This window comes from Sphaerodactylus townsendi, linkage group LG15 (assembly GCF_021028975.2).
Source record: "Sphaerodactylus townsendi isolate TG3544 linkage group LG15, MPM_Stown_v2.3, whole genome shotgun sequence".
Lineage (NCBI taxonomy): Eukaryota > Metazoa > Chordata > Lepidosauria > Squamata > Sphaerodactylidae > Sphaerodactylus > Sphaerodactylus townsendi.
In genome coordinates this window covers 12,158,029-12,183,876 of record NC_059439.1, presented here as the reverse complement: position 1 = coordinate 12,183,876, position 25,848 = coordinate 12,158,029, and the positions used below count along the sequence as shown (strand labels likewise).

Below are 25,848 nucleotides of genomic sequence, written 5' to 3'. Positions count from 1 at the left end.
GGTCTGTGACCCCAAGGAAATTGCAGTTAAAGTTTCAGCAATCAGAGTTGGATCCAGCCAGGCTTTTCTCTCAGCCTTGTTCAGATCTCATCAACAACTGCCTATCTGCCATGGCTTTTGAACTTGCAGGTCCTACAACCCCAAGTGTAGCCTTTTTGGGTGGTCAGGGGAGACACACACACCCTTTTCTTTTCCATCCACAGTAAACCTGGTTTGATCTAGGGTGGCCAACCTCCAGGTGGTGGATGGAGATCTGACACTATTACAACTGACCTCCACAAGACAGAGATCAGTTCCCATGGATAAAATGGTCACTTGGGAAGGTAGACGCTATGCATGGTTGCTTTTAGAGAAGCTTGAATGCTGCTACATGAAAAAGCCAATGGGATACTCAGAGGCCCCCTCTGCATGGACCAATAAACCTGGGCTGGAGGTGGGGTGGGGGACTTCACATGGATCCTGACCCTAAAGTGAGGCTGCCCCGTGCCAAGTCCCCCAAAACTTTTTCTGAGAATCGCACTATCTGCGATTCTTTTGTTTTAACCCGGGTTGCAGCCATTCGCAAGCAAACGGCTGGTCGGGAAGCACTTTAATTGGCCACACTTCCTTTTTTCTTAAAGGGCCTGCCTCACAGCTGTGTGGCCACGCAGGGTCACTGAGTCATTGCGAGATGTCAGCATGGCTGTGGGGGTCCATGCCTGCCTGCCCGCATAGCTACGCAGCGGAGGGAGGCAAGTTAATAAAAAAAGACGCACCTCCGTGCAAAGGTATGACAGCAACCTGCATTGTTCCACCAGGCCTCCGTGCGAAGGCGTGACAGCTGATGGCAAACACCCGCCCCCTGTATTTTAACTTTATTTTAATTATCTGAATGATATGTTTTGTTTTTAATGGTTTTACAGATGTCTTTTACTATGTGTGTCTTTAATCTGTTAGTCACCTTGGCGGCCCTTATGAAGGCAGACTGGGGGTGTATAAATTTTGTGAATAAATTAAAGAAAAAAGTCTCAGGAGGCAATGGCCACTGGGGGAGATATAGGCAGAGAAAACATGGGGAAACTCCCCAGTAGATGCATTGTATCATCAAGGAAGTCACACATCTCTGTCTCTGCATGGAAAAGACTGCTGTGTATGAAGATTGCCTTTGTTTCACTTTAAAAGCTTATATGAGTCAATTAGCAGTTTTTAATTGCTCTCAAGTACTTGAAGCTTACCTACCCCAAGGTTAGAATAAATAAATAAAACTGACAAACTCACACTTGAAGCCACCAGCAGTAGACTCAAGTTTTTAAAACACCTAGCAGCATTTCCTAAATAGCGAGCACTGTTATAGTACTATCCAAAACACAGATACACTCTTGTAAACTCATTGAAATCAAAGGGCTTAGAAGGGGTTAACTCTGCTTAGGATAGCACTGAGAATTGTTTTTGACCAGTTTCCAACATCTGTACGAGCAAGCAAGCAACACATGAAAAAATAACCAAAGAGACTCTCCTGTCCAACAGAAATTAATCAATAGCTGGGACAAATTGAAAAGACAGAGCTCTCCAGCAGAAGGAAGTTCTATTAGTCAGCAGCAGCAGCCAAAGATACCTGAGCCTGACAATGATTTAATTTTAGTTTAGTAGGTTAACTGCCTGGCTTTCACCAGACCAATTAATGCGATTTAAATAAAATTACTTATTGCAAAACCTCCTCAAAGGTGACTTTTTGGAGACCTGGGGCTATTCATGCTTTGCATTAATACACTTTACAATTTGACGAACAATGTCTATAATGTCTAGAAGGCAAAGATGTCTTTGATACGTTCCTCCCCAGTTAGGCAATAAAGTAGTCTCTATGACATAATTATTAATTCAGCTTAAAAAAACAAAAACAAATTCCAAGATCTATCAGCACTGCAGAAGAGCCAAACCAAAGGCTTTTACATGAGTGGTCTCCTTCACATTGAGTGTACATTCCCTTTGAGTTTGATTCTTGATTATATGCACATTTCCCCTGCCTTCAGATCAGAGAATCCCCACAGTCTCTGAAAGCTCTGAAAGTGTGACTTTTTCTCTCCCTTCGCAGGGAAAGAGAAGGAATCAGCACATGTTCAGCCTTCTTCAGGTTTTCTTGCTCCTCCGCACCTTTCCCTGTTGATAAGGCAGGCATAAAAGGGCCAAGAGGAAACACTGGTTTAGTTTTAACTGAGCCCTGTTAATTTCTTCTGCTTCTGGACCATGCTAAAGACTGGTCTTTAATCCTGAAAAATAATAATGTCTGCTAACTTTTTTTACAAACTAGTTGGAAACTGGTTGGAAAACTCATCTTCGGATTCATATTTGTTAAAGGAGGGGAAGAGAAGATTTGTGTCTCCATGACTGGCATCACCGCAGATTTCATACCAACATCTGAACCTATAAAACCGCCTTGTGCTAAGTCAGACTGTTGGTACATCAAGACCTCTATGGTCGATTCTGACAGGCAGAAACCCTCTGGGGTCTTAGAAGAGGTCTGTTAATGAGAAGATCAAGCAACGTTTTAATATCTCCAGCTGAAATCAATGGCATAATAAAATGCAAAGCTCTTGTTTAACTTATTTATTTAACCAATCCTCGCCCTTATATTTATTTATTATATTTTTAACCTGCAATTCCTCAAAAGAGCTCTGGGCAGTAAACGTCATTCTCCAATTCTCTGTTTTATCATCACAACCACCACCCTATGAGGTAGGTCAGGTTAAGAGAGAATGACTGGCCCAAGGACACCCAGTGAGCTCCCATGGCAGAGTGGGGGTTTGAACTCCTACGATGGCCAGTGTGGTGTAGAGGATACAGTGCTGGACTAGGATCCTGGGAGACCATGGCTTGAAGCCCTGTTCTACAAATGGAAGCTTGCTGGGTGCTGGTGGGCTACACACTCTTGGTCAAGCCCTTTATCACAGGGTTGTTACTATGAGAAAATGGAGGAGGAAAAGAAAACAGCATATAAATGAAACAAAATCCTAGCCTGACCCTCTGACAAATCCTCTGGTGGCTATCATATATCCTTTCTCTTAGTATGGATCCAAAGTGGCTGGATTTTGACTGAACTGTGCCAAAAGTTTTATTTTTTTAATGGTGAATGTGTTCATTGGTGATGTATTTCTTGTACTTGCACAAAGTTTTGGCACCTGGGTTTTCAAAGTATTGACACTTACAATACAGAAGTGAAAGGGCTTTTCCACATTCTCATTTCTCTCTATGATGGACTGTAAGGAAATTTGATTTTTTAAAAAAAGTTTGGCTTTGTCTAAAGCAACTTACTGTTTACAATCAAAGTGAGGCAGAAATGCCTGGGAACAGGGGAGCCATCTGACCGGCTGTGGCCTCCTGCACTCTGATTGGCCAAGTAACTGTATGATGGTGAGGGGGAAGGAGGTTAACTCTCTGTCAGAAGAATCTGTGAGGCTTTTTGGTCTTGAGTGTTCCTGCTAAATGCCATCTGCCTTAACTGTATGTGATAAGCAAAGCATCTCTGAAGGAAGTAGTTAGTCAAAGTGTGGGACTGCTACTGTTAGCCTGAGTGCTGCGTGAAAGCAAATATACACACAAAGTATACTTTTGGAAGAATATATTGGAGGGTCAAGCTGTAGGGACATAATAAACCAGGATAAGAATATCTTCTAGTAAGAGAAGGATTCCTTTATACCAGTGCAACTTGGGTACTAAGGGTTGCTTCATAGAGAGTTTATGTTTTATTTTGACAGTTTTTCCAACTGTGTGGGCTATGTGAGGGTGAGGACCCTGTATGTCATGCAATCAAAAGTCAGTACCATCTGTAATGTAAAAGAAACTGTACAATCTGTGAAACATCTAAGAACTATAACATCAAAGCTAAACTGAAAATGAATAATCTTATTAAGTGTTGTGCTGAGAAACAAAACTCTGAACCTCGGTGCCAGCCCCTTGTGTATAGTATGCATGTGTGTATCCTGCCTCCTGCCTTATTAGTCTCATCCAAAACCATCTCCAAGTTATTATTCCACCCTTTACCATCTCCTCTATCTGTTAATAAGTCTTTAATCAGTTTAAGTTTGAAATCTGCCTCAAGTATTTATTTTAGAGTGAGGGTATGCCTGGAAAGGAGTCAAGTCAATGGACATCCTTCACCTTCTGGGGGTATTACAGAGCTGAGGGGAACTGCTTTCAACCAAATGCTATCATTTTTCTGAAGCACCTCAGTTCGTGAAGGGGAAAAAGTGGGGAAAATCCCTGCCTGAAGAAGATAAGAAGGTGTGTGTGGGGGGGGTGGGGTGGCTCATCACACGCTCACTTGAAAGTTCCTGTTCCTTGGGGGGGGGGAGATCTGTTCTGCATGAGTTTTGCTCCCTCCAGTGATCAATTCAATATTATACCAGTTTAAGCCCGGCTTAAAAACTTGCAGTTTAAATCTGTAAGGAGATATGCTGGACATAAACTGGTGTAATATTAAATTGATCACTAGTGGGACAAAAGACATGCAAACAGAAAAAGACCAGAAGATACAGGAATGTACAAGTGAGGCAAATGAGAATGCAGAAAAGCCCTATAATTAGAGAGCTGAACCAATATTGCCAATGTGGACAGAAGAATTCTCAGGTATGAACAGCACATTTCCCTGTCAAAAGCAAGATGCTCCATTCAAGAGACCAAGAAAACACTGAAGTTCTTATCTCAAACAAATTCCGCTCTTCAGCACCTCTACCAGGACTCTAAATATGCCCAAATTCCGTTGATTTCCTCAGCCCGTTTTCCCTCCACATTCTAATTCCTTTTACTTTCTGTACATACTCTTCCTTTCAAAGTGTGTGTATACAATAATACATATAGTTTACTTAGCTAATTTCATCCGCATGCATAGTGGTTCACAGACATCATCAGTAATCCTCACACCAATTTTGAGAGAGTAGCCAGAATGATTATTCCCACTGGGGTGTTGTGTGGTTTCCGGGCTGTATGGCCGCATTCTAGTAGCATTTTCTCCTGGTGTTTCATCTGCATCTGTGGCTGGCATCTTCCTCTGAAGATGCCAGCCGTAGATGCAGCCTGGAAACCACACAACACCCCAGTGATTCTGGCCGGGAAAGCCTTTGACAATACATTATTCCCATTTATTGCAGTTGAGGGCTAGAGCAGAGACAGAGGGCACCACTTGCCTGAGAGACCACCTACTCATTTCATGGCAGAGACAAGACTGAAATTCTGTCATGAGCGCCAGCGCTGTGCATCGCCTTGGATACGTTCAGCAGAAACAGAGACGACCCATTAATTCCATAAATAAATGAATAATAAATAAAATTAGCCACTGAGCTGGAGTGGTCCTTGCTTTTTCTTCCCAAGGGAAAAAAATTGTTTCCCTCCACGCCCACACCAGACGGCCTGTCTGCTTCCTTCCCCCATGCCAAATGCATGCCAAGGATATTACAAGACAGCCACTCTCCCTCTTCTGTCCCCAATGGTCTGGCACACTATGTGTGCGGGGTGCACTTCGGGCAGCCAGCTCGCCAGAGAGGGCAGAAGGCAGCTGTGCCGTCTCCAGCAGTGACTGCACAGTACAAATCAATGTACAGCAAAGAGAAGAATCAATTTCTATAATTAAATTCCACCTTGTTCCTTTTTTACGTTGTTAGAGAGGCTCTTTTTATTTTTGGTAGCCCCCTCCTCACACAGCTACAGCCATTACAAAACGGGTTTTTTTGCTACAGCCAGCTCGATCCAGTGCCTGGTACCATGGTTAGCTCCACAGGGTTAAGGGGTTGACTTCACAGCAGCTGGTAGAAGGCGGATTCCTTCGCAGCAAAGAGTCTGTAACTGTTGGAACACTGAGCAATACTCTTTGAGGTCCTTTTTTTTCCTTTTTAAGGAGAAGGTGCTGCTACCTCTGGCACAGGAGCTCCAACACTGACTTTTCTGTAGCCTGTGAATTAGGTTTTTCACACATGCCAAGGAAAACTAGTTCACTTTTTCCAGTAGATTTGCACATATTAAAGTTGGTTTGGAGAATACTCAATAAGCACAATTCAGGAAGATTCTTAGAACAGAGAATAATAGGGTGTAATATTTCTTTAGTGTAGGGTGTAATATTTCTTTAGAAGAGTTTGGACTTATATCCCGCTTTTCCTAACTGTAAGGAGTCTCAAAGTGGCTTCCATCCCCACAACAGACTCCTTGTGAGTCGGTGGGGGTGAGAGAGTTCTGAGAGGACTGTGACTAGCCCAAGGTCACCCAGCAAGTGTCATGTGGAAGAGTGGGAAAACAAATCCAGTTCACCAGATTACAGTCCACCACTGTTAACCATTACACCCCATCTTTCTCCTCACTGGGGACCCAAAGTGGCTTACCACATAGTTCTTCCTTCCTCCATTTTCTCCTCACAACAATTACCCAATGAGGTAGATTGGGCAGCCAGTCCCTCTTCTGAAAATCTAATCATTTCGGCATGCTGGCTCGGTTGCAATCATGTGTTCACAAGACCAAATATATGAAATCACAAAAATTGTAAAGAGATGGCATGAATGTGTGGCAAAAGGAAGTATTTGGGCAAATACATAAAAGTAAGACAACCCTGAGAGCCACTGTGGTGTAGTGGTTAGGAGCAGAGGAAGAGCTTCCACATGGACATATGGGGACTTTTGCCCTGTGTGGGCCACTGTTCGGTCACGTGGGGGGCGGAAAATCACCCCTCCCCCTTCCCCCTCAGCCCAGCCCCATTCCGCCAGGTCGCTCCTTGAGCTGGAGGAGGCTCTGCCCCAGGGGGTGTGTGGAGAAGGTGTTGCTCCAGGCACCATTTTCCCTCGCTATGCCTCTGGTTAGCACATTCTAATCTGGAGAACTGGGTTTGTTTCATCGCTCCTCCACATGAAGCCAGCTGGGTGACCTTGGGCCCAGAGGTGGAACTCTGGGGCCCCTGCCACAGTTCCATCCACCCCTGCCCCACACAAACACACAAACAAGATAAGCCACTCTCAAGATGCCAGTTCAGTGCAAGACTCAGGTCCTTTCCACACGGGCCAAAAACAGCACCCTAGGGACTGCAAAAACGCCGTCCCTAGGAAGCTGTTCGCATGGGGGGCGCTGCTGCATCACAGCAGTGCAGCCCTCGCTCCCCCCCCCCCCCAGCGGCTTCCAACCGCTGCCATGCGAACAGCAGCGGCTGGAAGGCACCATGTCCCATCTCAAGGCGTCTCTTTAAAGTTATCCTCGTCTCCCTGCAGCTTCCCGAAGCCAGAACTTGCAGAGGCCAGGGGACACGCCTGGCTTGCAACTCCAGAGCTGTCGCTCCAGCCTGTGGGGGCGTGTCCCCTGGCCTCTGCAACGAGCCGGAAGCCAGGAGACGAGGTTAGCTTGCAGGGACGGTGCAGCCTGTGCGAAGGCTGCACCGCTGCCTGCCGCCCTCCTGGGACCATCCATGCGAACGGTCCCGGGAGGGTGCATCGGCATTGTTTACGCCGACGCACCCCCACACCATTGTGGTGCGGAAAGGGCCTCACTTTCAGACCTGATGCTATGGGCAGAAAAACTGCATGGGAAAGCACAACCTGAGGAAAATCTAGGCAGGTCATTCCTGGGTTGTCAGTAGTACCTTAGACACTTAGAGCCCCATCCAAACCCAGAGGTGGAGGGCTGCAGAGCGAATGCGGTCCTACTCCACAGCCTCCGAAAGGGCTTTTCGGTGGCGCAGGAAGCAGGGGAAAGGCCTGAAACCTCCCTTCCGCTGAAAAAGCCCTATAGGGCTGAGAGGACATTTGGTGACATAAATCCAAGGACTGGTGCACTGCACTACCAGCCCTCAATCCCAGGAAGAAGCTGATTAAGGTTGGCTCTACCCCCAGGAACAGCCTGCCCCCTCCTGTGCTGGCGTCTGAGCAGGATGTCAGCACGGCCCTGCCGCAGTTTGAACTTCCTGGTTCTGCAGCCATGGAGCTCCCCCTCCGCTGGGGTAAGTGCCCAGGGTAGGCCAAACATGCCAGCGCAAGGGCACGCAACTCCCTCAAGCCCTTTTGCCCCCCACCTTGGATGGAGCTTCTAGAGGTGCTACTGGACTCAAATCTAGCTCTTCTACTGCAGACCAATACGGCTATCCTACTGAAACTATCTTGGGAGGAGAGGTTCCTAAAGGAATCTCCGTTCTTCTGTCTTATCCCAGAATTTAACAATTCAGGGAATCTGAAAGGGGTTTTCCATAGGTTTGGGTTGCAAACAGAACATATTTGGGTCCCTGCCTGGAACCACTGTACATCTCTTGTCATTTGAGCCCCCACCCTGGACTGCTGTGTTTCTGACCACCTACAGTAAAGCTAATGTGCAGCAGGAAGCTCAAAGTGCTGACATTTCAATAAGAAATAATTACACGGTGCAGTTTAATACTGTCCAATTAACACCACAGAACTTTAAACAGAAATCAAGGAGACTTTTTGGCGTGATGCACCCGTGTGGTGGAAATGGCACTAAGGGATTAAAAATAGCTTATGAAGAATCCTGATTTCTTCCCTGATATGCACTGTAGTGTGGAGGCAAATGGAGAATTTGGCTTCAGGGGATTTCTCTGTTGAAAGGGGTGGGGAGGAGGGTTTTTTTTTAAAAGGGATCTTGAAAGCGAGCAGTTTATAATGCAATCCTAAGCAGCATTACAGGTTTCTAAGGCCCACTTATTTCAATGGCTGTGGAAGGGCACAACTCAGTTTCCTTGCAACCTCCCTGGCCTAGTGAGCCATCAAATTATACCAACTGGATTTGGGCTCTACAGCCCTTCCTGGCTTCAACTTAGGAATCTCAGGGAAGTAGGGGGGAATGGTTGCCAGCCCCAGGTTTGGAGATTCCTGGAGATATTAGGGGTGGAGTCCACCCTAAAGCATCAATTTTCTCCAGAGGAACAGATCTCTCTAGTCTGGAGAAGAACTGTAATTTTGGGGAACCTTCAGGCTGTGTTGCATCCCTCATGACCCAGGAGTCTTAAAACTCACTGATGGAATAGAAATGGAAAAGTCAGGAGGGAATTCCTCTAGATTATTCCAGTTTTGGGGCCCACAGAGCTACTTTGAAACATTGTTTCTCAATAAAGCTTGAGATACACTGCCTAGAGGCAAATTTTTATGGTGTCCCAAGCCAAGTGATGAGCTTTTTCTTTCTCCTAGTGAGAAATTAAACTCACAAATGGAGGGTACTTCCTCAGAAGCGCAGGGTGGAGAATGTGTTCCTAACACAGCCTTACAGATGAGCTGTAATTCCAGAGGATCCGCAGGCCCCACCTGGAGACTGGATTCTCATAATTCTGCACCACTGCCTCCCCTCCCCTCATCAATACCTGTGCTGCTTTTCCCCCTTTGTGGTGGTTGCTAAGCAACTGTTCCCTGGTCAAGTCACTCTGCAGCCCGGGTCTCCTCTCAAGGCCCAACATGAAGGACAAATGATACGTCTATTTCAAAAGATGGATTGGACCTCCACCACACCACTCCCCCTTCTCTTCTGGCTCCTCTCCTCTCCCTCCCACTCACCCTCCTATCTTTCCTGCTCATGTGGACCCTCCTGTCCTGTGAATTCTAAGGGGTTGACTAGACATGACAGCACCCCTCACCGGTCAGCCATTTTGACACTGCTGCCATTTTGAGGCTTAGATTTTTTTATTTCAAAAATACTATAAGGCCTGAATCTCTAAGCCTACCTGAGGTCCTCCCCCTGGCTAAGGAGGCTTGAAAACAGCTTTTGGGGTGGGGTTGGGGGTTAGGCAGAGGTTCTGGTGGCAATGAAGGTAATGTGTGGTGCTCGGTAGGAAAGGGAGACATCCAGTGGTCGGATCCAAAAATTTTAGTAACAGATTCCCATGGTGGTGGGATTCAAACTGTGGCGTAGCACCAATGGGGCTGGGCGGGGCACAACAGGGGCATGACCGGGTATTCCGGAGGGTGGGGCATTCCTGGGCAGGGCTGTGGTAAAGACGCAGCCGCTGCACCAGTCCTTGGGCAGGAAAGGAATGCACGCAGGCGCAGGCTGCCATGCACGCCGGTGCTAGACTGCTTCAAGTTCTGCGCGCTACTGCTGAGAGGAGGGTGTAACTAAGGCAAAAATCACATGGCAAAATCACCAATTAGTAACCCCCTCTCGGCACACACAAATAATTAGTAACCTACTCTTGGGAACCTGTGAGAACCTGCTGGATCCCACCTCTGGAGACATCCCCCCCCCTCTCCTTCCCTGGCTTCTTCCTCATAGCCTGACAAACACCATCCCTCATCTCTGTTGCTGCCATTTTCAAGTCTCCTCTTCCAATGGGTCTCTGCCAAAGCTGGGACATCATCAAGTAGTGTTTCAGGATGAGGCCCTAGAATGTTAGTCTTAAAATAGCAATGGCATCTCCACAGTGGACACTGAAACGCCATCATGCCTAATCGACTCTAAGCCTCAATAGCCATTATTGGTCAAAATAGCAGCCTGTCCAATGTTAGGCCAAGTTCTCTGACACTGAGCAACCGGATGTCCAAAGAATTGTGTGGTTAGGGTTGGCATCCCTGACTTGGAACAGTCCTCGAGATTTTGGAGCGGTTTAGGAGCAAGGTCATGATGCCATGCAGTCTGCCCTCTGAAGCTGCCATTTCCTCTAGAAGAACTGATGTCTGTTACATGGAGATCAGTTGTAACTCCAGGAGAACTCCAGGTCCCCCCTTGAAGTTGGTAACCCAGTTGTAGCACAGTCACAGAAGAAGAAGAAGAAGAAGAAGAAGAAGAAGAAGAAGAAGAAGAAGAAGAAGAAGAAGAAGAAGAAGAAGAAGAAGAAGAAGAAGAAGAAGAAGAAGAAGAAGAAGAAGAAGAAGAAGAAGAGTTGGGTTTATATCCCTCCTTTCTCTCCTGTAAGGAGACTCAAAGGGGCTGACAATCTCCTTTCCTCCCCCCCCCCCCAACAAACATCCTGAGAGGTAGGTGGGGCTGGGAGAGCTCAGAAGAACTATGATTAGCCCAAGGTCACCCAGCTGTTGTTTGTTGGAGTGCACAGGCTAATCTGAATTCCCCAGATAAACCTCCCACAACTCAAGCAGCGGAGCAGGGAATCAAACCTGCTCTTAACCACTATGGGAACAGGAAACTAGGCAAGATAGAATTCTCGCCCTATACCACTACGCCACTGAGAGCTAGAAGGCCACCTGGTTCAACTCTCAGCACAAAAATTAACACAATGCACTCTCTCTTTCTACTCCAGCTACTCCCCCATCAGTAATACTGATCTGCCTCTCCGCATTATTTGAAGGAATATGAACTGCAATGAACATTTAGGAAAGAGTATGCAGTAAATACTAATTTTCATTCAGTGCGCTCACTCCTGTTCCTCCCCATCCTATTAATTTCTTCTCTTTGCCTCTCTAGGATTGTCAACTGGTCTAAAAGGAACAGACGACCCCACCTGGGGCAGAGTCCAGTCTAGGACCCACCAACCCCACGGAGTCAATTATTTTGAGGGGCTCAGATGCCCAAGGACAGGGCTGAGGGATCAAAAGGCTAAGCCAATAGAACAGGGGCCTTGACAACAGAAACCACAAATTAATCTGCAATGCACAGCCCTCGCTCAGTCTCTCCGGCTTAGAAGATGTCAGGACTCAAAAGGGAAGCGGATAAGACTGCTGCTGTGCTGTGTTTGGCCTCCTGCTTTTGAAGCCCAGAAAAGCCTCAGGTGAAATTGAAAGTTAGAATTGGCTGAATGCCTAGTATTGAACAGGTTTTGAAGTCATGGCTCTGCAACTTCCTTTGCCTTAAACGTACAGGTAGTCCCCTGGGCAAGAGCCAGGTCATTAATGATCCATGGGGTGATGTCACATCACAATGTTTACTAGGCAGGCTTTGTTTACAGGGTGGTTTGCCATTGCCTTCCCCAGTCATTTACACTTCACCCCAGCATCTGAGTATTCAACTTACTGACCTCAGAAGGATGGAAGGCTGAGTCAACCTTGAGCCAGTCCCTCGCACTGACTTCCGTCCAGATCAAACTCATCAGGGACAGAGCTTTAACTGCAGTACTGCCGTTTACCACTCTGCACCAGGGAGCTCTTTCGTTTGCTTTAAAAGGCAGTAAAATGGTTAAAAATGGGCCTCTCTCCTGTTCCCTCCCTGAGATGAAGAAAACTTCATCTGGCAACTTGGGGATGGTGGTGGTGGAGGGGAACAACTAGTCATACCAGTTTTCAGCTAGCCAGTCAACAACCCCTTTCCCTTTCCCACAGCCTCTTACCCCATTCCAGCTTCCTTCTCTTCCCTTGTGCTGCCAGTTCTTTTCATAAGGCAGCTGAGATTTTGGGATCCAGGCCTTTGGCAGCACCAGACCCTTGCCAATCGCACTGTTCAGAACAAGCATGGCTAGGAACAGCATGCCAATAAGTTGGTGTTTAGCTGGTTAGAACTGAGGAACACAAGAAAAGCCCTGATGGATGGTCCTCAATGTGGTGCCCATGGGCAGCATGACACCTGTGGATTTATTTCCAGGTGCCTGGCACCTTCTTTCCCAAAGCAGTGCTTATCCAGGCTCAAGAACCAATCGTGACTTTGATCCAACTCACTGAACAAGAGATGCCTGAAGGGAATCATCTTTATGCCCTCAGGGTGCACCCCCTTGGTACCAGATAGCTCTATTGTAAGAGGACTCTTTTCTTGGAACTTGATTGATTGATTTCTGTAAATTCACATCCAGCCCATCAACAAAGTCCCTCAGCTTTCTATTATTCTACTATTGGCCCTACACCAGCCATTTGGTGGTAGCACTAGAACCCCAGAGGCGAAGCTACCGGGGACAAGGGGAGCACATTGCACCAGGCGCCCCCTTTTGGGGACTCAAAAATTGCAGGTTCATTTGTGGTTGTTTGGAATTTTTGGTGATTTTTTAGTTTTTTGCTTGCAGGGGGTGCAGTTTTTAAGGGTACTAGCACCAAAATTTCAGAGATTTTTGGGGGAGACTCTCCTGATGATACCACCCAACTTAGGTGAGGTTTGGTTCAGGGAGTCCAAAGTTATGGACTCCCAAAGGGAGTGCCCCATCCCCCATTGTTTCCCATGGGAGCTAAGAGGAGATGGGGGCTACACCTTTGAGAATCCATAACTTTGGACCCCCTGAACCAAACTTCACCAAACCTGGGTGGTATCATCAGGAGACCCTTCTAAAGATACCCTGAAATTTTGGTGCTGCTAGCTACATGCCTGACAGCAGGCACCCTACAAATTTCCCCAGATTCTCCTTTTAAATCCACCCCCTTCGGCATGGATTTAAAGGGAGAATCTGAGGTCCCCAGTTTAAACATTGAAAATGATGCTGTTTCACGGGTGGGGGGAGAATCCACCTCAAAACAGCATCACTTTCAATGTTGTTTTAACTGGGGACCCCAGATTCTCCCTTTAAGATGGATTTAAAAGGAGAATCTGGGCTCCCTAGCTTAAACACCATTGAAAGTGATGTGGAATGGTGGTGGATTACAGCATCACAGCAGCTGCCCCGGGTGGGGGTGGGGCGCAAAACTCAGATTTTGCACCCGGCTCCATTTTCCCTAGCTACTTCCCTAGCTACTTACCGAGCCTGTGAATATTTCTGAATTTTGAAAGCAAGCAGTAGGTGCTAGTAGCACCTACTGCTTGCTTTCAAAATTCAGAAATATCCACAGGTTCGGTAAGTCTGGAGACCTCTGGATGGCCCATCTAGCCTGGCTTCCTGTTACCTACAACAGTCAATCAGATGGTCTATAATCAGGGCATGGAGTCCCAAATGTCTAGCTGCTGTTGTTGCATCCAGCAACCCACATTCAGAGGTACTATGCCCCTGAATATGGAGGTTTCATTTACCAATCATATCTAACAGTCATTGGAGGACAGGTTCTCTATGAATTTGTCATGCAGTCATCTAAATTAGTGGTCCTCACCACGCCTTATGGGAATCAATTTAGTTAGAGAATTATATGCAATATGAAGCATACTTGCTTTTGTTTGTCCTAAATTTATTACCCATCAATTCCTAGCTGGGGGTGGGGAGAGATCTACATGCACCTTTCCTGTTATAACTGCACAGTGAAAAGGACTAGGCACTTAGCTTTTAAATAAATGGAAGCTGTGAGCCAGTTGAGACTAGCAATAGCCATTATGATATTGTTTCATTAGACCAATCTATGGGTTAGTGATTTTTAATCCTCTGCTGGTGAAGGGGGCAATGGAAGCTGGGGCAAGAAAAATACAAGAAAAACTGTCATGCAGTAGTTCCACTACCAATACAAATCCCTCTGAATTTGCAGCTGCAACAAGAGCTACACAGAGAATTGTGTCTATGTGGAAACAGCCTGGTTGTTCCATAATTATTATCTTCACTACTGTTATTAGTCCATTGGCTTTGAACACACAAAGTGATTACTGGACTCATTAACACTGAGAGTCATATTCACCCTGCTTGTATCTGATCTCTTTAAAAAGTTGTCTTTGCCAGGAGTCACTGCAACCACCAGTGGCAAAGTGTTCCACCAATTACTTAGTTATGGATAAATATGTGAAGATGGACCTCCTGTTCTTCCACCAAAACAATGGTGACAAAGAAGCATTTGAAAAATCCATGTCCCTTCTGCTCTGCCAGGTCTGATTCCACTAAGCTGCCCACAATCTTTGACTCACTCTCCTTCCAAGCATATTCCAGGAAAAGCCCTGTATTTCTCTATGACAACCTACAAGCCAAGCAATGCAAAGTGACTTCAATCATCTCCCTACCTTGGTCTGTGTTCTTTCCAGCATGCCACTCCTCATTTATTTCCTTTGGGGCTTAATAATGCAGTGACCAATTTTTGCCTCAATGCCTGCCTCCTTCCTTCCTTCTCACCCCTCCCAACCACAACAGATCCATAACAAAAGCCTCGGATTTATAAAAGGAATATCTCTTTTCCAATCTCTCCCACTTCCTGTAGAGAAAGTCAGATATTTGAAAATGACAACTGAGAAATCTGCGTGTGTGCAGGAAGGACAAACAAGTTGTATTTTGTAAGCCACGTAATGCAGGTTCCCTGGAAAGTCGGTATCAAAATCTGCCTAAATAAATAAATATTATTATTTGGGGAACTGGGCATCCCTGCTTTGGAGGCCAGAACACACACACTGGCCACATCAAATTCCTTCTGCTGGTTTGAGGAATAAAGGAATCTCACGCATGTCTTGACACAGAAAAGGAGTTGGTTCCCTGGCCTCAGTATGTCACCTAGTAGGACACCATCCCTGGGTAATGTTGCCAGCTCCAGGTTGGGAAATACCTGGAAATATTTTGGGGGTGGAGCCTGAGGAGGGCGGGGTTTGGGGAGGGGAGGGACTTCAGTGGGGTATAAATTCCACCTTCCAAAGCAGTCATTTTCTCCAGGTGCACTGAACTCTGTTGCCTGGAGATCAGTTGTAATAGCAGAAGATCTCCAGCTACTACATAGAGCTGTGGTGGCGAACCTTTGGCACTCCAGATGTTATGGACTTCAATTCCCATCAGGCTGATGGGAATTGTAGTCCATAACATCTGGAGTGCCAAAGGTTCGCCACCACGGACCTAGAGGTTGACAACCCTAAACCTGTGTGAGTATGGTATGTGATGGTCCAAAGCTTATTTTGGGATGCAACAGGGATGATGAAGAAGAATTTGAATTTATACCCCACCTTTCTCTCCTGTAAGGAGACTCAAGGTGGCTTACAAACTGTTTCCCTTCCTCTCCCCACAACAGACACCTTGTGAGGTAGGGGGAACTGACAGAGTTCTGAGAGAACTGTGACTAGCCCAAGGTCACCCAGCAGGAATGTAGGAGTGTGGAAACCTATCTGGTTCACCAGATAAGCCTCTGCCACTCAGGTGGAGGAGTGGGGAATCAAACCCAGTTCTCCAGATTAGAACCCACCTGCTCTTAACCACTATATCACGCTGGATGAAACCACCACATCAGATCTTAGCAAAAGAATCCCAGGAGGTCCTGGGTCGGGGAGTGTAACCGGGCTCCAATCTAGGCCCCAGTGTATGTCACCTTGCAGTTCACAACCTCCAGAACGGATAGTTAGGGACCATCCAATCTTCATTTAAGGCAGAGTCCCCCAGGTTCTTACTCTTCATATCTCCCAGGCCTGCCTTGATTTGAAGAACTAAAGCATGAAAATCAGGCTTCGGATCAGGGGAATATCTTGAGCCTGCTTATGCAACCCAGTCCCTGGAGACGGGGGTTTATGATTTGACATGATCCAAAGCTTATTTCACAGTGCAGTTGTTTCAGTTGCATCAAATTTTGGGGTTGGATTGGCAAAGGAACTGGTGGTGAAAAGTGCTGTCAAGCAGCAGATGTGTTACAAACAAGCCTGTCAGGTTTTCAAGGCAAGAGACATTCAGAGGTGGTTTGCCATTGCTTGTTCTAGAATCATAGAATTGGAAGAAACACAAGGGCCATCAATTATCCTGCAATACAGGAACACATAATCAAAGCACTCCTGACAGATGGCCATCCAGCCTCTCTTTAAAAACCTCCAAAGAAGGAGACTCCACCACACTCCAAGGTAGTGCATTCCACTATTGAACAGCCTTACTATCAGGGAGTTTTTCCTGATGTTTAGGTGGAATCTCTTTTCCTTCGCTTTGAACCCATTACTCCTGGTCCTAGTCTCTGGAGCAGCAGAAAACAAGCTTGCTCCCTCACCAATATGACATCCCTTCAAATAGCTAAACAGGGCTATCATGTCACCCCTTAACCTTCTCTTCACCAAACTAAACATACCCAGCTCCCTAAGTCTCTCCTCAGAGGGCATGGATTCCAGACCTTTTACCGTTTTGGTTGCCCTCCTCTGGACCCATTCCAGCTTGTCAATATCCTTCTTGAATTGCGGTGCCCAGAACTGTACACAATATTCCAGGTGAGGTCTAACCAATGCAGAATAGAGAGACACAATTACATCCCTCAATCTAGACCCTATATTTCTATTGATACAGTCTAGAATAGCATTGGCTTTCTTGGCCGCCACATCACACTGCTTACTCATGTTCAGTTTGTGGTCTGCTAAGATTCCCAAATCCCTTTTGCATGTAGTGTTGTCAAGCCAGGTGTCACCCATCCTGTATCTGTGAATTCAATTTTTTCTGCATAAGTATCTTACATTTATCTCTGTTGAAATTCATTTTTGTTCGTTTTGGCCCAGCTCTCTAATCCGTCCAGGTCATTTTGAATTCTGACTCTGTCCTCTGGGGTATTAGCTACCCTTCCTAATTTGGTGTCATCTGCAAATTTTATTACCATGCCTTCTATTCCATCATCCAAGTCGTTGATAAAAAATATTGAATAGCACTGGGCCCAGGACAGAACCCTGTGGCACCCCACTAGTCACTTCTCTCCAGTGACTCTGAACTTCTTTGGTGGACTTCCACCTAAGTACTAATTAGGGCTGACCCTGCTTACCTCCCAACTTTGACAAGATTGGATTAGCCTGGGCCATCCAAGTCAGGGCAAATGAGGAACTGGTAGAGGTGGAAATGCCATCAAGTAACAGCTGACATGGCAACTCTGTAGGATTTTTAAGGAAAGGGATGTTGGGAGGTGATTTGTCATTGCCTGCCTTGGCATAGACTGAGAGAGTACTGAGAGAACTGTGACTGGTCCAAGGTCAGTTAGAAGGCTTCTTATGAAGGTCAATTAGCAGGCTTCTTGGAGCACCTTCCTTATGAGGAGAGGCTGCAGCATTTGGGACTTTTTAGTTTGGAAAGGAGACGTCTGAGCCCCTAGAGGATGGGGCGGTATAAAAGTTTAATAAATAAATAAATAAATAAATAAATATGATTGAAGTCTATAAAATTATGCATGGGTTAGAAAATGTTGACAGAGAGATATTTTTCTCTCTTTCTCACAATACTAAAACCAGGGGGCATACATTGAAAATGCTGGGGTAAAGAATTAGAACTAATAAAAGGAAACATTTCTTCATGCAATGCGTGATTGGTGTTTGGAATATATTGCCACAGGAGGTGGCGATGGCCACTAACCTGGATAGCTTTAAAAGGGGCTTGGATAGATTTATGGAGCAGAAGTCAATCAATGATCTTTGGCTACCAATCTTGATCCTCATTGATCTGAGATTGCAAATGCCTTAGCAGATCAGGTGCTCAGGAGCAACAGCAGCAGAAGGCCATTGCTTTCACGTCCTGCATGTGAGCTCCCAAAGGCATCTGGTGGGCCACTGCGAGTAGCAGAGTGCTGGACTAGATGGACTGTGGTCTGATCCAGCAGGCTTGTTCTTATGTTCTTATGAAACAAGCCTGGTTCACCAGATTAAAGTCCGCTGCTCATGTTGAGAAGTCGGGGAATCGAACCCGGTTCTCCAGATTAGAGTCCACCTGCTCATAACCATTACACTACACTGGCTCTAGCAATGACAAACTAGAACCTGCAAATAAGGAACTAGGAACCAACTTCAGCCTCATCCACAGAAAGGTGTTAGTGGGTTTCATCTTGTTAAGCCCTATCTGCAGACCTCACACCCGAAGGCTTTTCGCTCCCCTGGGTGAATTTCCTCCACCTTCAATCTGATTATATGCTGAGAAATATAAGAATCAGTCATTAATAATGCAACCTTATGCAGAGTTACTCCAGTCTAAGCCCACTGAAATGAATGGAGTATCCTTAGGCTTGTACTGTAAGTGACCAAGAGTTGACCTGGAGACTATTTTTTTTATTCACATGGTTGAGGTCTGTCCCACCTTAATCGCCTCTTTTTTTTTTGCCAACTGTGCCTGTGCCTTGGACAGCCTGGGCAGATAAGAAGTCTCTGGGTTCATATCTGCTGGAATATCAGGTCGATCACTCAGCTGGGGAGCTCTAAAGCTGTATCCCTCCTTCAGAACTGCGGACTGTGGGCTCCATCTCCAAGACATCTTCATAAATGAAGCAGGTTTCAGCAGTGAAGCCAGGATGGGCCAGCCCTGGCCGCCAACGTCACCCACCCCTTCCCTGCTCAAGCCCTCTGAGATGGGACCCTAGCCCCAAGGCTTCTTTCTCCAAGTGCACACACCACCCTGGTCTCTAGCCCTTCTGAACGAGGCTGGCACATGGCAGCTGGTGGGTGGGTAAGCAGGCTGAGAAGGAAGAAAGGGAGAAGGAACCTCGCAGGGTGAAACAAAATCACACAGGCACCAGATGCCTCAAACACACAACTTGTCTCATTTACAATCTCTCAAGGCAACGTGCCTCCAAACCACCCTGTCACACATGCTGGCACCCAGGAGCAACCTGTATTCTGCATCACAAAGGTGAGCAGGGAAGAGAACGAGAGGCAGCCAGCGCGTTCTTGCCAGTCTTTCTTTCTCCCATAGATGTGATGTACTTTTTTTGATTCTGCCTCTCGGAAAGGTTCGGAAGGAACTCAAGAAACACCAACTTGACAAAGGGAAATCCAAGCATTCTCCCTCTCTGGGATCACATTCCATCTATTTTTTTTAAAAAAAAAAAAGAGGGGAAAAAACTCCCTCCAAAGCCACAACTCACCAACCGATTCCTTTCCCCCCACATTTTCTTCTGACTCTTCTTAGCTTACTTTCCCTCTCAAGGTTTCTTCTTAATGAGGCAGTGGTCAAGAACCTTAATTGCATTGGGGGGGGGGGGGGATTAAGAAAGGGAAAGGTAGGGAAATACCACCTAACAGCGCAACCATCTGCAAATCCAGCAAGCAAATATTCTGTGTCTCTCCAGCCAGGTGGCCGCAAAATTAAGACAACAAAGGGTTGCCTCCATCTATCTCCAGCTGCTGATCCATCTATCCTCCCTCCCCCACTGCCTCTGTTTTCAGTAATATTTCTAGGGCAGCAGGTTCCATAGATAGTTAATCTCCCCGGAGCTCAGCAGCCTTGACAACAAGGGGGAAGAAATATATATATGTGAATACACAGACCCAAAGAAAGCAGCGTCCACACAAACCTTCCCTGTGGCAGCGGAACCTCCCCCACCCCCAAAGATCTACGACCATTCCCTTCTCAAGCGAGAGATTCGGCAGTGGGAATTCTACCTTGCCTCCCTCCCCACCACCAGGGGTAGGGGGGATGTCTTTCACCCCCACAGTACACACCCCCTTTAGGGAACAAAAAAGGCCCACTGTGTTTAGATGCAAAGCAAACAGCAACACCAGGAAAGCTCAGAAGCGGGAGCATCACGCCGGTGGGCTGGGAAAATGAGAAAAGAAAGGAAGGCTTGCCCTATTGTTTTCCAAAAAAAGCAAAAGAAAGAAAGCGACACCAATTGAAAAAAAATACCTGCTACTTAAGAATGGATGAACATTGACATGCCTTGAGATGGTGTATTTCCCATGGTCGCCCGGGCTTTGTTCCTCTGCCTCCGTCTGTCTGCCTGGCTGGCTGTTCTGCCTCTCTTGCTGCGTCTTCCCTCTCGCGGACTGACTCAGGCCCAGCCAAGCATCAGGAGCTGGGTGGCAGAAGTGCAACAAGAGAGCGCGGCTGAGTGTGAGTGGTGCGCGCACGCCTGGGCGATGGTACAAAAGGAACGGAATGGACAAAACACATTAGCTCATGATAGATTAATGTGCTGGGGGTGGGGGGTGGGGAGAGACACACCGGGTTCCCTCTGTCTCTCTCTCTCCCTCTTTCTTGCTTTCCTTCTCCCCCTCTTAAAGGCTCCTGCCTTCAATTTGGTGATGGGGGTACAGCACAAAACACCAAGAGGATCTCTTGATAAGAAATGCAAGGGCGGTGCATTGATGCGCCGGGCCAGAGGAGGCAGCGGAAGGAACCAGGTGGCTTTTGCTCAGTGGCGGTCCGCTCTTTACTTCTCTCTCGCACTCAACCTGAGCAGGAGACGCTGCACAGGTGAGAAGGAAGTAGGATCTGAACAATGCTGTAGCCAAGAATTTTCATTTGGCAACCTTGCCTATTGAACAATCCTGTGTTCTTATTTTTTATGTACCTCTTTTATATCACATCCTTCTTCCCAATGGAGACTCAGAGTGACTTAAAGCGATCTCCTTTCCTTTCTCCTCTCCTAACAACAATCCTGCGAGGTGGGTTAAGCTGAAAGTAATTTACTAGCCCAAAGTCGGCCGGTTAGCTTCCAACAAAGAGTAGGGAATCAAATTTGGGTCTTCCAGATGCTAGTCCGTCACTCAAACCAGTATGTCATGCTGACTCTGTAGAAGAGTTTGGATTTATACCCCACCCTCCTGACCTGTAAGGAGTCTCAACGTGGCTGACAAAACTCTTTCCCATTCCTCTCCCCACAACAGACACCTTATGAGATAGGTGGGGCTGACAGAGTTCTGAGAGAATTGTGACTAGCCCAAGGTCACCCAGCAGGCTTCATGTGGAGGAGTAGGGAAAGGAACCTAGTTCACCAGGTTAGAGCCTGCTGCTCATGTGGAAGAATGCGGAATCAAATCCAGCGTGGTGGTGGTGGTGGTGAATTAGAGTCCACTCTCTTAACCACTACACCATGGTGGTAGGTTAGGCTGAGAGTAAGTGATTGGCCCAGGGTCAGCTAGCTAGCTTACAACGTAGAGTGAGGAATCGAACCTGGGTCTTCCAGATCCTAGTCTGGCATTTATACCATGCTGGCTCTTTAAAAGTAAATAGGTTAATATCACAGGAAGGTTTTGCTATACAGTTTAGATGTTCAGTTTTTAACCACCTTGGAAAGAAAACAACCCAAATGCTGAGATACTGTCCCATAAAATAACATTTATATTTTTTTAAAATAATAATTTTATTAAAAATACAAACCAATAACTATAGATATGTACATAAACATAAAACATACAGTCACACAAGATGCCAATCTACATTCCTCACATTCCACCTACACGGACATCAAAATCCCTTCACCAGCAGCTAAATATTTTAAAATTATTTCCAATTATGCAAAACTATATCCCATTATACAATTGTCAGTTCCACTCTTTGAATCACTCCTGACTGTAGAAGGTCTACACGGTTTGTATCTATTTTTCTGATAAACAGTTAGCTTTTACTAGAATATAGAGCTCCTTTAGTTTTGACCAGTCTGTACCTTAAGGATATTTTTTTTTGTTTCCACTGCCTCGCCTGGCTGTGGTAATCATGTGTAAAACAGCTATTTGCTGGTCTTTAGGGAAAACAAATAAAATAAATATAATGAGATGGGGTCTGACCTCTATCATAAGGGCAAGACACTGCTTCTCAGCCTCATTTCCCCTGTTTTGTGAAATGGGGATAACAATATCTCCTTTATTATTATTACTACTATTTGCACAGCAAGAATCTGTGATTCAGTGTACAAGGTTCAATTTCTACCTTCTCTAAGACAACATTAGGAAAAGCTGAAGAGCTGCCTGCTGACCCCAGCCCATCTTTTTCTCCCTTCTGAACCTTTATTTACAGCACTCTTAATAATATAATAATAACAAAATAATATGTAAAGATTACAATGTTAACTTAGGGAAATGTATCGGGGGAGGAATAACCAGTTTGGAGAAGAAGAGTTTGGAATTATACCCCGCTTTCTTCTCCTGTAAGCAGTTTCAAAGCAGATTACAAACTCCTTCCCTTCCTCTCTCCAGAACAGGCACCTTGTGAGGTTGGTGGGGCTAAGAGAGTTTAGAGAGAACTGTGACTAGCCCAAGGTCACCTTGCAGTTATCATGTGTAGGAGCAGAGAAACAAATTGAGCTTACCAGTCTGCCACTAAAGTGGAGGAGTGGGGAATCAAAACTTAATTCTGCAGACTATAATCCATTGCTCTTAGCCACTATACCATGCTGTACTGATCTACCATTATGCATTTGCTCTGTCTTCAGATAGAAACAGATATTGATTTCATTGCAAGAGACAATCCCATCAGGAAAGAAAATTTCGGGGGGGGGGGAGGGGAAAGAGAGTAAGAATAGGAGATGGAAGAATAAATCCATGACTCTCTTTGTGATGCTCCTTTTCCCCAGACAACAGTGGCAGCTGCCAATCATGACTTAACTACCGTCTGTCCATTGTTTGGGCAGTTCAGTGTTGCCTTTCTACAATCATCAACAAGGGATTTACAGAGCAATCTGAAGCAGAGTTACACCCTTCTAAACCCATTTGATTTCAGTGGCTCTAGAAGGCCATGACTGTTTAGGATTGTGCTGTTCGAAAGCAGTGAAACTTCATCTTGCTTCCTGACCTGGAATACAACAACTTTCTTCCCAGGAACTGTAAGAATCTTTCCCTTTTCCCTTAAAGATAAATAAATAAATAAAAGCTTTTAGCTCACAAGATTTCTGAGAGAGAGGAAATAGGTAGAAATGTACGGGCAGATTAATATGCAGAAATGTCTGCGAAAGATTAAGCAATATCAGACAATCTGGTTAACCCTTTCAACCCATGTCATTTTCTGGATTTAAATCACTACTGCACTACTTTCAAGTCAGCCAAGAGTTTATGGGGTCCATCTGGCAATTAGGAAACTCCCCTGTGGAGGCTGATTGTCTGTGGAACCATTCGAACACACTTTTCTGTAGAATGGGATAATTTACGTTTGCTCTTTAAATTATTAACCAGCTTGAACAGGTGATTTTTTTTTCTTGATGGTGAAAAGGTGAATCAACAATCATTCTTGGAAAAGATATGCAAATGTTAGGAGGTCAGGCTACCTCAGAGAGAGTACAACCCAATAGTAATTACACTGGAGAAGGGTCACAGCAAGTGCTGTCTACTTTCAGATGACGTCTTGTTATAACAAGTGCCCAAGTCCAAAAACAATCAAACAGTACCACAAGGTATCTGAAATGCAGACCCTAATAACGTTGATAAAAATCCTGTGCAGTACAAAGCAAAGATCCTGTGTAATATGATGGAAGTCCACTAAGCTGACCAGAACCCAGATGTGTACGGGTCTCAAACAAGCTTGAAGGCTAGTTTCCATAAATTCCATATTTCTGTGCTTCCAAAATATACAAAAGTTTATATGAAGGGCAATGATTTGAAACCATCAGGGACTGCAGTCTGCTCACCCTTGAAGCTGACTGGAGGTGGAGATTGAGGGGAAGAGTCAATAAAGCTATAAAGAGAGAAAGAGAGAGAAGAGAAGCTGAAACATGAGCTCGTGAAGGCTCAGAGATTGTAAAAAAGAATTGCGCGCCATAGGACGCAGCAAATAAAAGTGCTTTGGTAGTGGAAAGTCCATTTATTAAGACATCTGAGAAAGCGGAAGTACACGCAGTGGTGCAGGGAATGACACTTCCGCCAGAAGCACAGGTTATAGTTACCAAGTCACCCCATCCCTTCCCTGCTTCCCATTGGGAACAGAGGCTTCATCTCAGCTTGAGATAAAGTCTCCGGCCGATGCATCCTGGCCCATCGCGCCGGGCTGTGGGAGATGCACTCCAAGGTTACTTCACCATCAACACTATTGAATCCTTTACACCTCTGCACTCCCCTAAAGAAGACCCCTTCCCCAGGTTTGTGTGGAAAGGCGGTGGAAAGCTTAATAGCAATAAGGGTGGGGGAGCTTTCAATGTTTTCGGAATAGACCCATTGATTATACCCAGAGGAATATCCCACCCAAGAAAACTGGGTAATATGTGCAAGTGTTTGCGATTAAAGCGGGGAGAGTCCAGGACCAAATGCGTCAATTTATCGTAGTGCGCTTGTGGCCATCAATAATAGTCGGTGGGGAATTCCTCTCTCCGGTAGTCGTGCCAAGGCATCGAAGCCCAGAAGGAGCCTCCTTGAGCAGGCAGCTGGAATGGAAGATACAGGATGGATGTTACTAAAGAGAGTTAAGGGCAAATCTAAAGCTGAGGGCAGTGACATCATTAATCACTTTAGTAATTTGAAAGGGTCCCACAAATCTCTTGCCAAGTTTGGAAAATTTATGCACGCGTCCCTGAGATTTTTTGTAAAAGATAAAATACACCCAGGAGCCCACACGCAGAGGGAAATCGGCGAATGTGTTTATCCACAGCTGCAGTTTCCCAGAGGAGTCCTTTGCTTCGTTTGTAAGGCATGGTCTGGATCCGACTTTCCATCCCTCGGCTAGGGGATAGGAAATCCATTGTTGAAATTCTGGGGGGTCCAAAGGCAGCTGCGCGGTGGTTGTTAGTAACGGGCGTGTGGAAGGAGCGTACCCAGACACAATTTCAAAGGGGTTTCTTTGTACTACTATGAACCGCATTGTTGTAGGAAGGATTCCGCAAAGCGGAAGTAAGCTTTCGCACCAATTGTCTTGGTGGTAGTTGGTGTAACAAGCGTAAATACTGCCTTCCTAGGGTTCTGTTAGTTCTCTCCGTCCTGCGCCCGGGCCACTTTGAACGTGGTAGGCGGCGGCGATCGCCGGGGCGGCCCCCAACAACCCCAAGTAAAAAAAACGCTTTCCAGGAACTTCCGAGATGAATTGGGGGGCATGGGTCTGAGACCACCTTAACGGGGCGGAATGGAGACGGTAAACATGTTTGAATAAACAGCCGTGCCTAACTTAGGAGCGGAGGGGATGGAAGCACATGGAATAAAATGGGCTTTAGCTTAGAGAATAAGTCTACCACCACCCATAAAACCCGTGTTGCCATGACTTTCGGGCAAATCTGTAATGAAATCCATGGAGATGACGTCCCAAGGCCGGGAAGCTACCGGGAGAGGTTGCAATAGTCCATGGGGGCTTTCCGAGGATGGTTTTGGCTTCTGCACAAACCGAAGCAGCCTTTAATGTATGCCTCAATGTGCTTTGCAAGCATTGCGCGCCACCAGAACTACCTGCCGGGCCAAGTGTAGAAGTTTTCAAAAGCCAAAATGCCCAGCCGAGCGGGCATCGTGGGCAGAAGACTTCCAAGAACCTGCTTGCGGAGGGGAAGGCACGTACTCAACATTCCCCCTCCGGGCCAAACTCCATTCTCCAAA

General features: G+C 46.1%; 1 protein-coding gene across 13 annotated transcripts in view; it reads right to left on the bottom strand.

Moving 5' to 3' along the window:
• SRCIN1 (SRC kinase signaling inhibitor 1) overlaps positions 1 to 20,624 on the bottom strand; it is a 400,436-nt gene extending 379,812 nt beyond the window's left edge. For 4 of the 13 annotated variants that reach the window (XM_048518255.1, XM_048518256.1, XM_048518257.1 and 1 more), the window contains exon 1: positions 20,285 to 20,622. In XM_048518255.1, coding sequence (XP_048374212.1) covers positions 20,285 to 20,306 — 22 coding nt within the window. In that variant the 5' untranslated portion in view covers positions 20,307 to 20,622. Of the gene's footprint in view, positions 1 to 20,251 lie in introns of all 13 variants that reach the window. The other 9 variants (XM_048518247.1, XM_048518248.1, XM_048518250.1 and 6 more) reach the window with 6 other exon arrangements.
• Positions 20,625 to 25,848: the final 5,224 nt, after the last annotated feature.